At 37.0% G+C, this 17140-nt stretch overlaps 1 protein-coding gene across 4 annotated transcripts in view; it reads right to left on the bottom strand.

The window, feature by feature from the left end:
• Positions 1-718: 718 nt before the first annotated feature.
• The window catches only part of EFNA5 (ephrin A5), a 352273-nt gene continuing 335851 nt past the window's right edge, over positions 719-17140 (bottom strand). For 2 of the 4 annotated variants that reach the window (XM_069088128.1, XM_069088131.1), the window contains exons 3-5: positions 15776-15841; positions 15313-15393; positions 719-5152 (exon numbers count right to left, since the gene is read on the bottom strand). In XM_069088128.1, the coding sequence (XP_068944229.1) occupies positions 5031-5152; positions 15313-15393; positions 15776-15841 (269 nt within the window). In that variant the 3' untranslated portion in view covers positions 719-5030. The remainder of the gene's footprint in view (positions 5153-15312; positions 15394-15775; positions 15842-17140) is intronic. The other 2 variants (XM_069088129.1, XM_069088130.1) reach the window with 2 other exon arrangements.

A 17140-nucleotide genomic window follows, 5' to 3' on the forward strand; every position in this document is an offset into this window, starting at 1 on the left:
TATTCAACATTCTGTGTTTTTCTCCCCACCACTGAAATTCTTAGGCTGTGCTTCCAACTTGCTCATGGACTAAGAAGAGGGCTATTATTGAGGACAACAGCATACTCAAGTCACTCAAATGTAAAATTGGTTTTGCACCACCATGAACAATGTCATGCATCAGGAGAGTTCAAAGAATCATCAAATAGGAATGATTTTAGAAAGAAGGAAACTGAGACTCAAATGGACTAGGTGACTTGCCTAAGGTCACACAATGGCACAGATGTCCATTGGGGGGGGAGGGGTGACCTTATATGGAAGATGCCAACAAGTTTCCCCTCTTGCCTCCTGAAGTCTGTTAGTGGTGCTGAAAAAAATTTTCAGGACTGATTTCAAAAGGGCAAAAAGAATTATAAGAAAGAAAATATTTAACTACTTATTTCTAGAGGATGTAGTACTAGCCATACAGCCTATTTTAAGGGTTCATAAATTTGCAGACAAGGCCTGAACCCTTATTATACATACTATCAAAAGTCAGAATTCAGCTAGAGATTTGGTTACTTCTAACCCTGTAGTCTTTCAGTTTCTCAGAATTCCCAGAATTGTTTCCCAGAATTAAAACATAGATTTTAAATTATCCTTTCTTCCCACAAAGATTTTTTTAAAAAATCAGTCAGGACAAGAAGTCCCTGAAATAAGGCATAATTCAAGGAACAAAGAAGTAGAAGGAGGGCTCCAATTAAAATGAAGAAAATCTTTAATTTTTATTTAGGTATACTTGTACGGACACGTGTATATACAAATACAGATTGTATGGGTTTGTTTGTGGTTTATTTTTTTACATTTTTTTTAAAGTTCATATAATGTAAGCATTTCAAAACAGCACTCAAATAAGTGCAAAGGAACTGCAAAGCAGGGCAGTACAAGCACAGGACCACACGGAGCTGGACTTTCATACCAGATGAACACACAATGAGTGGCTTCAATGGGGTGTCAAGAATAAGCATGGAAAGCGGATTTCGCAGACTCATGGGTAACCTTCAACATGCCAGCATCTATTAAACTGTACAGACAATGGCAGCAAGTCTATTGTAGGGAGATTGGTCTCACATCTGAGAAGCTTGGGAGAATGCATGGGAAAAACTCAGTGATGCCAAACCAGAAACAGACCTGCCCATTCACAGCTGAGAGTGGGGGAGTGGAAGGCAAAGAGAGGGAAAAAAAAATCCAGAAGTGCAGAGGGGGTGGTGGTGGAGGTGGTGGCATTTAAAAGTGAAGCTAGTGACCACAACTGAGTGCAATGAATGGCCAGTTGGAACGAAACTCTGATTTTGCAAAGTTAATAGAACCACCATGGCTGCTGTTAAGGCAATGGGGAAAACACAATTGTCTCTGAAATCAGTGGATTCACTGATTTTTTTTTTTCAAAATGAGAAGGGGGAGAACATACCCTGGTCCCTCCCAAATCTGTCAGTTCAGATTCATATCCATGTGTATGCTACATGTGATGCTGGCAGGACTCTTGGGAAGGGCAGGGGGAGCCAGTCCATGAAGACAAACAAACACAGAAAAACAAACCAAACTGAAGTGCAGAACCATTCCTAAATCCCTCAGCCTCTTAGAACCAAACTGCAGGAAAAACACACTGCAAAGGGTTCCAACATTAAACCCTTAAACAATGAGGACAAAACATTGATCATCAAAAGTCATGTTGTTCTGGGTCCTGATGTTGTGAAGTCTTGAGATTGGATGAGTGCTATTCCTATATGAGTCCTGGGTGTGAAAGTGTCATGGCCACTTGAGACTCAGTTCTCAACCAAGGAACATATTGGATGCTTCAAAGGTCTGTTTAATAATCAATGCATGTTTTATATCCTGAAAGTCTATTGTTCTCACTTACAAAAGACATAAGAATCAAATTAATATTTTATTATCAAACACTATATACAACAGAGGTTGCTAATAATACAGAATTTAAAGAACGTAGGTTTTTTTTTTTAATGTTTTACTTGTCTTTCCTTTGCCATCCAAGAAAGTACAGTACAAAACAATATTCTAAACTAACACGAAATGTTACCTTGTCTATTGAAGGATACACAGTATCCACTAAACAGACTGATCCTTATTTCCCTGCTTCATGTTGCAAAGCCCTTGGCAACCAGGAGTGCAGGTCACTGGGGTTGGCTGTCCCAGCCCAGTGACAGCCAAAGCTGCCTCTAAGGCTTATAATTCCTGTTGTTTCATTTTCTTTTAAACACAAAGCTACTCAAAAGTTGCACTGACATCCTCCAAAGCTTCCAGAGGGTTGTAACAACACAAATAAAGGCAACCAGTACTTTCTTGATGTGACTGAGATTGCCTGATGCCATCAAGTATCTAAGATAACTGGTAACTGCATTACCCACAATTATGCTATTTATAGGAGGTGTAGCACAGTCTACTGGCATTAATAGTCTTGCTATTTTTCAGTTAATTATCAGTGGCACTATGGTGAAGCAAAGGGGTCTAATTTCACTGTGAATAACATTAGTTAAAAGAAAATCCCTGACAATGGTAGAGAGGGCCATGAGTACATTATTTCATTATCTGTTAGAGACAAATGCTAGAAAACCACAAAAGTCACCATTTCTAAAGTGAAATTAGCACTGTTAATGTAATTACAACTAACTGCAATCATTAGGGGGCCATTCTTTACTCATGGTTATGGAACATGCAGCATTATTTTGTTTCTGACTATTGATCCATTTTGGAAGGTGTCATTCTCCTCACCACCCCACCCCCTCATCCAAACCCCACTGGCCTACAATCCATACACAAAAAAAAAAAAATACTAAAAGCATTAACATAAGGAGCAAAAAAAAAATACTGAATGATGTGAAATCGTATTTCAATGAAATGGTGACTGAAATCTACATTAGACTGTGGCTCTCTGTTGAGTAGTCTGAAGTTCTAAAAAATGGATTGATTTTACCTGTATCTGATAGCCCCACTCAACTTGTCCTGTATAAGGACAGCCCCTGCATCAATTTCACATATACACTCTGGATAACATTAGGTGAGCCCAGATTATATTTGACCACGTGTACAACTCTCCTGTGTGCCAGAAATCCATGGTTGCCTTTCATTCATGTTTTTCTAATTGAGGACTGCCTAAAATTCTAAGTAAGAACTTTATTCCCATTTATAAATTCTGTCCATTAATATCACCGATGTTTTTACATAGGTATTTTTAAAAACAAGTATATAAAAATCCTTTTTTCCCCACTGGAATGCTTTCCATTTTTCACATTTGACATGTTCATCACAGTTTTTGTTTTGTTTTTGTTCATGTTTTTGTTTTTGCTTTTGAAAGGCTTGGTTTCAACCAACATGTCTTGCAATAAAAAAAAAGGCTATGTTGTTGTTGGGTTGTTTTTTTTTTCCCATTGGTCTGACACATTTCTCTGACTATGCTTTGGAGTTCAAAGTTCATGGCAGCCTGGCCAGTAAAAAACCCCAAGGCTTGCATTTCCTGGTGATCAATTTGTAAAATCCCATGTTGGCCATGCTAAGATTCTTTGAACAGGGTCATCCTGCCTTTTATTTTTCAAGAAACAAGATATTTCCCCACATTCCTAAAATGTATCAAGGGATACCACATCTCTCACAAGTTTAAATAGGACAAGCATATATACTCACTCTCAGCATAAAGTATATCTAAATAATGTATTTTCTATTCTAGTGGATCTTTAAAAAAATATTTTGTTAAAGTCTTTGGGACCCCATCTAGTTAATCTCCTGTGGATAAACACATGTTCCCCCCTACTCTTTAAGCTGTATCTGAAAGGGAAAGAATATAAAAAGCAACAATTCTTATTCCAGTTTTCCCTTTTGCCCACCCAGTCAATGTTGACTGGCTCTCCTAGTGACAGGGGTTTTATTTAGCTTCCCCTGTGGTAATGGTGGAAAGTGTAGCAAGGAGTAAGTTTCAAGGCAGGACCCGTTTTTTTTTGGGGGGGGGGGTTAAAAGGAGAGAGTCAGGGGAAGGCAATAAATCACTGGAGAACCAGTGTTCCAGAATCACATTTCCTCTGGCCAGCGCTGTTCTTTGCTTGGTACGTTATCATTTCCCAGAGGGATATGCCAGGCTATATACTCTATCCACTCATCAATCCTGGCTTGTCAGCCCTGGGGAAGGTCACTTTATTCATAAAAATGCCTCTTTGTATTTGTAAAACAAATAAACAAACAAAAACATTGTAGCACCATGGTGATCTATTTTCAAAGAAAAAAAATCTGGTATGCACTTCCCAGTTACCAAAAAAAATATATAGAGAGAGGCACTCACATACATACCCCCAGTGTACTGCTATCTAGGGTACCATGCTTGCTTTGTGCTAATATCCCTACATGTAACCTCCTTTCAAAACAAAGCTTCTGCAATGGAGCACAAGTCTTACTGTCAGGATTTCTTTAGGACAGTCATTTAAAAAAACAAAAAACCAGTGTCTTTACCTTTTAGAAGCCTGCTAATTTTGGAACTCCTAGAGGAAATGATGTTACATTATATCTATTCTTAATATCTACCCTCCAGTCCTGACATGGTGACAAGATGCCCTGCATGATCATCTTACAGTACCGAATGAGAAGGCATAAATATTGTATAGGAGAGTAAAATCCTCCTGGGCTTTTCCTTCACTCACTGCATCTGCCACTATCCTTCCTTGTCCACATACTGATGCCACAGTTAGCTAACGGAGGTGAGTCCTTTGAAGAGAATGCACAGGAGCATAAGAATAACTGGTGTCATTATAAAAATTTGGCTTTTTCGTCTGGAGTCCATTTAATTTGGAAAGGGTGAGAAAAATCACGAGCAAAAGGGAATAGGAGGCAGTACTAGTTATGCCTCCCAAGTTGTTGCTTATAGTTCAGGCTGAAAGGAAAAAAAAAAGAAATCTGACATCTGCAAAAACCAATAAAAACGTCCCTTTCTTAGGATGAACAATTAGGTGGATCTCTGATGTTCCAATATCCTGATGTTTTCTGTGACAGGTTACTGGAGTAAAAGTGTGCTATAATGTCAAACTCATCGCCAGGAGAAACAGCAGGATTGCCAAAAGCCGACTGGGTATCCTTGGTGTTTGTGCCGCGTTCTCACCACGGGATGGCTCGGCTGACTCATGTACGGTGTCATCTGTTCAAATAGAAAGCATACATTCCAATGAGATTTCACATCCTTAATAACTCTCCTCTAGCAGCCTGCTGCTAACAGAATTCACTACCCTCTGCAAAGTAGGGTAATGAACCTTGTGCCATCATTGACTTTCATGTCTATGTAATCACTCATTATTTACAACAAAGGAAAGTCACAGAAAATTGTCTTTTTTTTTAAAACAGTGTAAAAAGACTAGAGGAAAAATGCTCACATTTTGTAACCATAAGTATATAAAGTACTCTAATTCACCTTTAGCCATGCACACCTTGTAGATGAGATTCTGAATATTTAAATGTTCCTTCCTAAATCCAAATCCCTAATGAAAAACAACCAGTTCCTGGAAAAAGAAGTAGCAATTTTGTTTTATCAGTAGTAGAAAGGAGCTGTCCGTTTGCCTCCATTTAAAGCCTTTACATCATTAGTCTCAAATGCCTGTTGAATGCCTGAATGAATTTCCAAATTTGAAAACTTAAAGATGAAAACAATAACCTTCTAAAACGAAACATACATAACATAGTAAACTTCAGTAAGTTGGTGTCCACCAACTCTGTTGCAATTAGTACCTAACTATAATAGCATTTTCATTACAAAACTCTCTAAATCCAGGATTAAATTAATTTCTCTCTGTAAAGACAGCCTGGTATAGTGTAGTGGTAGAACAGGAAGGGCAGTGGGGTCACTAAACCATACATAAGTATCTCTGATCAAATATTGACTTAGAAAACTATATATTAACATTATGTTCTATTATATTTTTATTTTGTTAAATATTTACCAATTATATTCTAATCTGGTTAGGGAATAGGAATATTTCTAGACTTCTGGTGTAGCAGATAGTTACTCCAGAAAAACCTGGGTACAAGTCCTGCCTATGACACATATATTGGCCATTTGAGCCTAGTGAAGTTGATTAACTTCTCTGTTCCCCACAGATAACTCTTTAAGGCTGTAAGTTGCAAAGCAGGTGTTGATCTGCCAACATCTAAAGAGTTTTTCACCCAGAGCTCCCAATTCCAATTAAATTTGAAAGATAGTCGAAATACTACTACTAAATTCTCTCTGACTGAAGCTTGAAATATAAATGATCAGCAAAGATGCATATTTTCCTCTAAATAAAGTGTATTAAGATGGTTGAACTTCCCCTCAATCTCTTCTATAAAGAGATTTTTAAGAGACTGTTTCTGACTTTTGAGGCTTTTCCTGATTGCATGATTCATACAGGGTTTAGTTTTGAAAATAGGAATTTTAATTCTTTAATATAAACTGTTCATTTGTATACCTAGTGTGGCCTGTCCTAATACTAAAAATCATCTCACTTAAAACTGGCTTCTTTGTAGTTTTAGCTTGAATATTATGCTATAGATGCTTGGGGTGAAATGCGGGTCTCTTTAGCAGAGATTCATTGAGTGTCAATGGAATTAAACAAGGCAACACAGGAATTGTCATGTTGTATCAGATCAGCAGTTCATTTATTTCACTCTGATGCTCAGTCTCTTACAGTGACCTCAGATGAGAGTATAGTAGATGTCCCTGATTTTGACCTTAAGAGGTTAAATATGTGCCCTGTGTCCCTCAGTTTCCCTACAATGTTATGATGGATTTTTCATTCATTAATCTGCCTTTTTGAGAATGCTTTCCCTTTTTGCTCTATAAAACACAGACAGGCATCAAAGCTTGGTGGAGAGATAAGCAGCTGGCCTAGGAGACAGAAAGACTGGAATTCAAGTGATGCCTCTGAGCATAATGGCTACATGAGTATGGCCAGTCAATTAACCTCTCAGTGCCCCAGGCAACTCTTGAAGATTCTAAATTGCAGAAAAATTACAGAACCACTTTGGTAGGGGCTGCCTCACCTGAGTTCTTTATGCCAATGAAATTACAAGTCTGGTTCAAAACCAACCAGCCCTTCCCATGGAACCAGAAAGCCACACAATTTACTATTTGTGGTGTTCCTGTGGGCTTCATGAATTAATTTGGCTCTATCTCATTTGGTTCATCTTATTCACATTGAATATTATTTTAGAATGTGTCCTCTCTCACTCTATCTTTGCTGCATGAAGAACTTTAATCTTTTTTTGTTTGTTTGTTTCTCCTTAGAAGGAAGTAACTCTATGTTTGATAACTTCAGCTTCCCTTCTCTGGAACTTTTCATGATCAGCTTTTAGTATTTAGCCTACAGAGCTAAAGGGGGTTAGAAAGAGGGGAGTGAGAAAGCAGAGGAATGGGAAGAAGAGAGCTGGATGAAGCACAGTGCTATCAAGTACTTGGGAATCCTCCTTAATCTCTGCTATTATTAATCTTAAAAATTCATTAAATAGGTATTTAACAGAACAGTTAGTCATAGCCCTACAAACACTTTGCAGGAAAAACCAAACAGTTCCACAGGATTTTTGGAAGCCCCAATATGCTGTCAATCAAACTGAGGCAGTTCAAGAAATGCCAGCTCAAGTCTAAAAGGGCTCAAGCTGCTGACAGATACTGGAGTTAGTTCTGCTTTCAGATGTATGGCAGTGTCAATAGATACCCCCTACCTCCAACCATCTTTTAAAAATATGTTGCCTGCTCTTTTTCTTTGTATACTTTGAGAGAAGGATCTCATAAAGGTACAATTTAGTAAGGTCTATTTACCATAGGGGATAGTGCCACATGCTCTTATCCATGTAATGGCTGCACACAGTAGATGGGAGATCCTACAGATATCACTATACTTTGTGTCTAGGGGCAACTTGTTAATGATAATTATGGCATCCAACAGATCAGCAGAGGGGAAAGCCTTCACCCTCTCTCAGAATCCAAGCAAAATCTCTTTGTGTTTGCTGGCAAGCTAGTCTAGAGTAATGTCATGAATTTAGGTTTTTATATTTCTTCTCTGCACGCCCCACTCCCCTTTAATAATAAGATAATAGGTTTAGATCTGGGAAGGCACTTTAGAGGTTAATTAACCCAGCCAATTCATTTTATAGATGAGGAAATTGAGCCCTAGGCAAGTGAAGTGATTAACCTAAGGCCTCTTATGTCATTGATAGAAACCGGCAGAACCAGGATTCAAACTCAGGTACAACTGCAAGCTTCGCACTCCTGCCAATTGCACCAAACTGCCTTGAGAGTGGGACTCCTGGGGTGTGGTGCAGAGGACTGAGCAATGAAGTGTTTGCGAACTTAAAGGCAGAAGATCTAGGTGTAAGTTTGAACTCTGTCCTTCAGTAGCTGTGTGATCTTGGGTAACTCACTTAATCTTGTGAGTCTTAGACTTCTCCCTCTAAAAAATGGGAACAAGAATAGCAAGGCTTCCTACTTCCCATATTTATTATGAAAAAAAGTTCAATAAACCATAATGTACTCAAGAAAGGGAGAGATCAAGACTGGGGCTGTGACTTCAATACTGCGGAAAAACTCTACCAACACAAGCTGGCACCTTCTCTGCAATAGAGAATTGCTGAGAGCACTGAGATGTTAAATGAGTTGCTTGGGGTCACAAAGTCAACTATTTTATTAAAGTGTCAAATCCAGCCTATTAAGGCAATATTATGAAGGATCACACACCCTGGCATTTTTCCTTGCTTTTACAATGCTCACATTGACTAAAGTGGGACCACGATGCAAAGGAAGTCTATGGCATGAGAAAAGGTGAGAAACTGATTAGGATATTTGATGTACTTTACTCTTTTCTGGTTCTTATGCATTATATAAGACTCTACATTACAATTTTTTAAAATTACAAAACAAAATACACTCTAATGGATCGAATCAGACAATATTAATAAAGCAACTACCACAGTACCTGGAACATAGTAAGTACTTAATAAATGCTTGTTCCCTTTCCAACAGAATGTATACCTGAACGTGAGATTACTTAAAATGTTAACAATCCCAAATGTGTCTTAGAAAATGTGCAATTTAAAAATAACCATACTTCATCTTCACAGTCAAACAAATCAAGTCTATGAATTCTTGAATCCTGGCCCTCTCTAACTAAGGCTAAAATGAAGGATCACTGACAATATTTTTGAAGCTGGTAGGTAATACATGGCTTGGCCTATTACCACCCTGTGACTGTGGTAGGCGGAATATGAGAGCACATACAAAAGACAGGTACATTCCAAAGACAGGTAAATTAGTACACAATGCAAATGGCATGCAATTGAATTCTTTCAGACCAACTGGATTCATTAAGGTTGTGTCTATGAACACTAGATGAGAAGGAAAAAAAGCTAGTCTATCATCTGGTGGCTTTTTGCGGTTTAATGTCTAATACAAACATGTCCGACAGAGCTTTTCATTTCATGTGGTTGTTTGGCTGAATTGACAATGTTGATCACTTGCTATGTTACTGCATATACATTGTCTAAGTCTGTGTAGTACACACCAGCCTGTCCCACTTTTCCCAGAACCACACACAGCTCAACTAGAAACTGAGGCAGTGTTTGAATTCAGGTCTTCCTAACCCCAAGACCAGTAATCTGTCTACTACTACTCCACCTAAACTACTTATATGGTCCTTTTTTAGCACTAATATTCTATAATTCTCTAAATATATAGAGGGAAAATGATAATGATGTCAAAGAAATTGTTTCTTAATGCCCACATAAAATGTACTTTTTAAATTAGAGATTATCAAGCTTTCCATCCAGGCATAAAAGTATCTATTGGTTTTTTTTTTTAAGTATGCACACATGTACACAAATATATTACTTTGTTCATTAGAATATTTGCAGAATATACCTGATACCTGTACAGATCAGAGTTGAAATCACTTTAAAATTTTACAATTTTAATGAGAAAATATTGTATAATCATTTAGAAAAAAGTCTGGGAAGATGGTGAATTTGAGGGAAAAGACAAATTATATTTCTGACTTGTGGAATCAAAAATCCTATTTTTTTTAATTCAAAAGTAACTTTCTAAACATCACGAGAGTCCTCAGTATGCTTTTCTAGTAATAAAGTGGCTACCTGTAAATTAAATAAAAAGGACATTTCTTTACCATGATCAAACGAAGTATAAAAAGGATAACTTCTGAAAATATTACTGGAGAATTCAATTTAACAAACATTAATAAGTTGCCTACTGTGTGCAGAAATATCTTATGGCAAAGTGCATAGAATCCTGGGGTTAGAGTCATGAAAACATAAATTTAAATATAAATTAGATATAAATCATTTAACCTCTACTACCTTAGATAATTCCCTAAGACTTAGTCATGAAGTCAGCTGGAGGTGCATGGAGTTTCCTGTGAGATATCACTAACTTTTCACATGTATTCAAAGCACTGTGCTAGATACTGGGAATCCAAAGACAAAAATATGGAAAGTGATGGTCACTTTCTGTTTGTATTATGCTTTCTTCTACCCCACTCACCTCCAATTGTTACCTTAATGAAATCATTAGTGTGATTGCTATTAGATAGTGCAAATCAATAAACTATGGCCTCCCAGACCTCCACCTCCTAATATATGTAGCCTCTCCCATTAGAATTTAAGCTCCATGGGGCCAGGGAATATCTCAATTTTACATTTGTGTCCCTAGCACTTAATGCATTGCTTAGCATATAGTTGGAACCTAATAAATGCCTTTTCATTCATTTATTCAACAATTAATCCCTGTACTAATTTTAAAATAACCAAACAAAACCATGAGAAACACTAGTGCAAAAACAGATAGGCCATTAATCAGTGAATAGGTATCAATTAAGTATCTCCCACTACCAGTCACTGAAGGATAATTCCATAGTTGTGAACCTGGTCGACTGGGATAATGGCAGTGTCCTCTACAGACATACAGAGGACTGGGGGAAAGGAATGAGTCAGAGGAAAAAGATAAAGACTTCTGTTCTGGACATGATGAGTTTGAGATTCCTACAGGAATATAGTCAAATGAGTTCAACAACTCAGAATCACAGAATTTGAGAGGTGGAAGTGATCTAGTCACCCTATTTTGAAAAAGGAAACCTCCCTACTGGCAAGTTGTTCAGTCTCTGCTTCAAAATATTCAATAAGAGGGATCCCACAACCTCCTGAGGCAGCCCATTCCACTTTTGGACAGCTCCAATTGTCAGGAAGTTTTCCCTGACATTAAATCTAAGTTGCCTATTTTTAACTTCTACTGAATACTTCTATATCGGCTCATTTAGCCCCCCCAAAGGACATTTTAAATACTTCTGTCACATAACTCTTCAAATATTGCACACAGTTATCAATCCTCTCTGACCTATGAATATTCTCTCTAGACTAAACATTACATGTTCCTCCAACTTCTCTTGTACGAGAAGAAGGCTTTTTGCCATCCTAGATGCCCTCTCCAGGCACCCTTTCAGCTTCTCAATGTTCTACCAAAATTACTTCACTCCTAAATGACAATACTATTACAGATAAGGTCTGTCCAAGTCCTTCTTAGTCCTAAAAGTTAAGCCTTGCTCAAAGTAGCCAAAACCTTCATTAACTTTCATGCCTACCATGGTATGTTGATTACATATATTGAATTTGCAATCGGCTAAAACTCTTCGGCCTTTTTTTTTATCCACACAAAATTCTGTCTAGCCATGCCTCCCTTACTTTGTACTTAAAAAACAGATTTTTTTTACACTATGTATAAATTTTTATTTCTCCTTTCTGAAATTTATAATTAGATTTGGCCTAGTGCTCTAAGAGCCCAGAATGTCAAACTTACAGTCAGCAAAAATCTCCAACACAGCCTCAACCAGATTAAAATGTAATTGGGGAACTTTACTAAAATAAAAAAATATAATACAACACATATATACTTCAAGCAGGGGTCCTATCCTCCACTTTTCCCCAATATAACTTAAAAAGATCTTGTTATCCTTAGCTTTCTCTGCCTGTCTCAGATCATTCTGATATTGAGAATTCTTTATACTATTGTTCAAGAATCACACTAGGTATGCTCTAATGTTTCTTTTTTTTATCTGTCTTTGTTTTCCTCTTCTGAACATATCCTTTATATTTCTAAATTGGTCAGTGAATTTCCTGTGCACCCATATCAATCTCTTTAGACAGTTCCCACTTCATTCTTGAGGGTTTCCCATTCCTACCTGACTGGGTGTGAAATTTTAGTTTATGGAACTCTACATATCTAAACTTCCTCACAAGCCTTTGAAATCTGTTCAAAACCAAGACTGTGCTTAGATTTCCTTTTCCCTATCACAGATTGTAGGAGGGAGCGGTCACTTTCTCCCAAGAGTTCTGATTACTTTTATTCCAGTAACCAGTTTGACCCTGTTAGTGAGAATTAGATCCAAAATGGAATTTCCCCTTTTGGTTCTTCTGCCATTTGAAGGATGAAGTTGTCATTAAGACAAAATCAAGATGTTGTCAGTTGCTGTGCTTATAGCTAGATAACTGAAGTCTCCCTTCATTACCATATCATGCTTTTTGCCGGGTTTGATGCCTATTCTATTTCTTTTTTTTCCTTCTACGTAGTCTATCATATACTCTGATGACAAAAGTGCTTTTATTCCTCCCTCGATCATCTAAATGCTTTCTGCCATGCTTCTACAAAACAGTGCTTGAATTTCCTCTCACAAGTATGTTTCCTTATTATTATTATTAAGTCCTCTAGTTCTTGCTTGTCGCCTAAAATTTGGACATTAGTGTATATTCATTTGATGCTATTGTTTTGTGTCTCCTTTCTTATATTTTATTTCCTGTAAACTTTTGGCCTTTAACTGCTATTCTACATTCTCTGTAGTTACTCTCTGTGGAATTTAGCTTGATGAATATACAAAAGCAGTTTTCTCCCTCCTCTAGATTATGGGGGATGGGTACAATAATGATAGAATCTAGGGTGGGTAGGACACATGAAAAGTATTTAAAACAACAATGTATTTTAAAGCCATTTTGATTAAATTTTCAAGACACCATGCAACTTCTGAGAGTGAGGCTCTTTTCCACCACGCTCTCCCTGTTTTCCCACATACAAGTAAAGGTGATGAGGAAGCACGAGTTGGAAAGATGCTCTGACTGGAATGGAGAAAGGAAGGAAAGGCTTTGGGAAGAATTCTGAAAGACTAAGGATGTAGGGGAGGGTGGGTAAAGATCATGGAGGTGGTAAAGATCATAGAATGGTCAGTAGGACTGGGGGAACACTGGGGAAGGAAGCTTCTCAAAAGATCTAATTCTTTGTAATTCTGCCTGGTAGATGTACCTTCCCTTTTACTTTATGAGCAAGACTTGGAAAAATTAAAATGCTTCAGAAAGACATGAATATTTCCATCAGTAAAAATAATGAAAGGATATGCTAACCTATAGTATTTATTCAGTTTAACTTTCCCTACAGCTTATTTACAGTGATAACAGTAATGACAATCCCTGTCAGGCTTAAAAATGGACATGAAATCCTGTTTAACAACTGTATTTCTTGAAATAAAAGTTCCAGCTACAAGTAGCTGAAAATTTTGTTTGAATCAGGAGTTCCTAAAGTTATGGTTTTGAAACTCTGAGATCTGAGTGGAGGAGTGCACTGATGAAAGAATCTAGGGTGGGCAGGAAAGGTTAAAAGTATTCAAAACAACAGGGAAAGGGTCCCATGAGTAATTTCTGGCTATAGTCTTTCCTCCTACTGGAAAGGACATTAATCTGTGGGTAGGATGGAGCATAGTAGCATACTTGTGACATGCCTCCTTTCCCAGTGAAAGTCAAGTACGTAATGAGAGAACGGGGTGGTAAGACAGCAAAGTGGTCAGGCTTTGCCACTGGCTACTTGGTAACTCCTGGTTCACACTGAATCCACAGCATGCGTATTCATATGTAATAATACAGATATTATATCCTCCACTTTCTAAAAATGGAAATTTCATTTTGTTTACAAAGGAGATCCCTAGTCAACATTACAGCTATATGGGTCAGGATCAGTTTGACTGCTATTGGAAACTATATTTATGAGGGGCAGGGGGAACAAAGAGGAGAGCAGAAGAATCGGTGGAATAAATATTTTATTTATTCACAAAATAATAAAAATATTTATTGGCATAAAACTTTAAAATTTAGATAATGATCGATGTGTGCATATATACATATGTGTGACATATATGCACATATATAATATACACACATATATGTATATAAAAATCTATTTGGAGACTCAATATAATCCTGTAAGGTAGTTTATCTTATTTCCAATTTACAGATGATAAATCCTGAGGCCCAGACTTGGCCTTGTCCTTGGTTATATAGACAGTAACTGTAAGCTATGGGCTTTGAGTCTAAGTATGCCTAACTCCAGCTCCAACATTCTACTCCTCTGCTATGCTACCTATCCCAAACTACCTTGGTCTTAGAAAATGAAAAGATTTCTGAATTTAGAGTGATGCAACCTAAATTCAAAACCCAGTTTTGAAGCAATATGCCTTGGAGCAAATCATTTAACCTCTGGGAATTTTAGTTTATTCATCTGCTTAATGTGGATTTTTGAACCACTTGCCTCACAGATTGTTGTGAGGAATGTGCCTTTGTAAACCTTTAAAGGGCCATACAAATGTGAAAGGATGATAATGATGATGATGCTCATGCTCATGCTCATGATGCTGACATTATGATTTTAGATCATTTTATGTAATTTGGGAGAAAGAAAGTAACACAAGTAACAGAAAAATAATATTTAAAATTTTAATAGCAGTTAAAGCTCATCATTTGCCTTTATCAACCACATATGGAGTGATAAATTTTGAATCAGCTACATATTTTGTTGGACATTATTATTTTGGTTAATGATCTCATTACTTTTTTCCATAGATGCTGATGTCATGTAAAATAAAATTTAACAAACATATACAGTAGTCCAACAGTAGGAAAATAGATCCACTTAATAGACACAATGGTTTGTTGACATGCAGGGAAGATGTGAGAAAAGGCAGTGATCTGAATATTCTACAAAGGATTCTACATTAGCGTGTAGCATTTAATCAATTCCATGTATCTAAAAAGTTCCACTTTTTATCTACCATGCGCTACCCAGGAATTCTAGAAAAATGAGGTAGATCATAAGTCATATTAGCACTGCTAGAAATGAGCAAAAGCAGAGCAACTATACCCATGCAAACATGCAAAGAGGAAGAAAGGAAAAAAGTACTGAAGCACCAGAGAGAGAGACACATTGGTTAAAAGAGATTCTCTAAGCATACTAACCTGCTGGTTCTAATGAATTTTCTACTTTGTCGTTAACATCGAAAACACGATCATGAACACCTATAGTTTTCATACAGCTGTCTATAACGAAAATAAAGATAACAGCCAAATATGTTAGTGAGACACCCTTAAACGCCCCATTTTCCTTCTTTTTCTCTCTTTCTCTTTTTTCTGTTCATTTAAATATAGGTTATTTTTAATTCTATGGCATTTATTATTTCAGTTTGCTGTACATGTACCACACTCTAAGAAACAACAAGTTAGCGAATGCTGTGTACTTCATAAAAAGCTTCATGAAGAATGAGAAGAAAAAATATGATGAAAACTGAAACATGAATGCTGATATACAGAACAGATACCACAGAGGGTTTAACAGTAAAAAGTTTTACCGTAGCTAACCAGACCACACAGTGAAGCATGCACTAGGAAAGTCACCCTCAAAAGATCATTCTCCTGAACTTACTTGCTGGTCGAACAAAGACTTTGAGCTTTAGACAGGGCCTCCTTCCATTATCCGGGATTGCTGAGGCTGAAAAGGTAAAAAGAAGGAAAGAAAGAAGAGAAAATGGGAAAATAAAACCTCTAATTATTCCTCATTTCCAAATACGAAATAGTTCATATCAACCTGTCTTCTGAACAATATTTTACTCCGTCTTTTAAAATGAAAGTTTCTGATCTAAAGATAACCATTCATTCAACAAACATTTATTAAGGGTCTACAAAGATGGAAAATGGACATAATCTCTGAACTGAAGAAGCTTATAGTCAATGAGACTGTCATTTGAGGAGAATAGTCAGATGGACCCTTTCCCCTTATAAAATGTCTAGAAAAGAGGCTTTATCTCACCCTTCTAATTTTATTCATTCCTATCACCTCAAAAGTATAAGAAAAAAGCCATATAAGGATCTTAATAATCTATACAAATAACATCTTTGAAATTTTCCCCCAGAGACACAATTTCTTTACTAAATCTTTTAACAATTCTAGCTAGAAAAAACAGAGAAAGTTTTTATGTATCATACTTTCAAAAAGCATACTTCTTCCTTAGCACAAAAAGCAGAGCCCACCCCAAGGCCCAAAATGAAAGTAAAGGTTAACTATAGATAGTGATGGTGGGGAATTTAACATGATCCATTTCTTTGAAGAAAGGCAGAACTACATACTCACTAAAAGCTCATCTGTCTATAGTGTAGGTCATTCACTTGGAGTCATTACTATAAACTCGGTTCCATGTTTTAGCTAACTAGGCTAGCATCATAACTTACTACATCTTCCTATTATAAAAAAAAAAACAATGGCACTTCTTGAAAACTCACTACAAAGAAGAAAATAATTTTTAAAAATGCTTTAATGAAACATTTTATGTTATAAATCATTTGGTGAAAATCAGTAGGATTATATGGATTTAAACTACCCCCAAGTTGTTTTTTTTTTTGCTTTTTAGAGGGCAATTGGGGTTAAGTGACTTGCCCAAGGTCACACAGCTATTTTTTGTGTTAAGTGTCTGAGGCCGGATCCAAACCCAGGTCCTCCTGACTCCAGGGCCAGCGCTCTATTCACTGTGCCACCTAGCCTCCTCTACCCCCAAATTTTAAAGATTATTCTCCTAATATACAAAGTATGAGTATTACAGGGTATTACAGGAACCTCTAAGATATTTTAATAATGGCATGTTTTCTCCTCCATCCTAGATGACTTAAATGAACACTGCTATTCTCCTTCCTTATGTGTTTTCTAAGAGTGGGCCCTTTGTTTGAAAGACAGACAGAGACATAGAGACAAAGACAGGAGAGAGAGAGAGAGAGAGAGAGAGAGAGAGAGAGAGAG

The sequence above is a fragment of the Petaurus breviceps genome, unplaced genomic scaffold (assembly GCF_028583685.1).
Source record: "Petaurus breviceps papuanus isolate PSGF00001 unplaced genomic scaffold, PetGlider_PUasm1.0 184, whole genome shotgun sequence".
Classification (NCBI taxonomy): domain Eukaryota; kingdom Metazoa; phylum Chordata; class Mammalia; order Diprotodontia; family Petauridae; genus Petaurus; species Petaurus breviceps.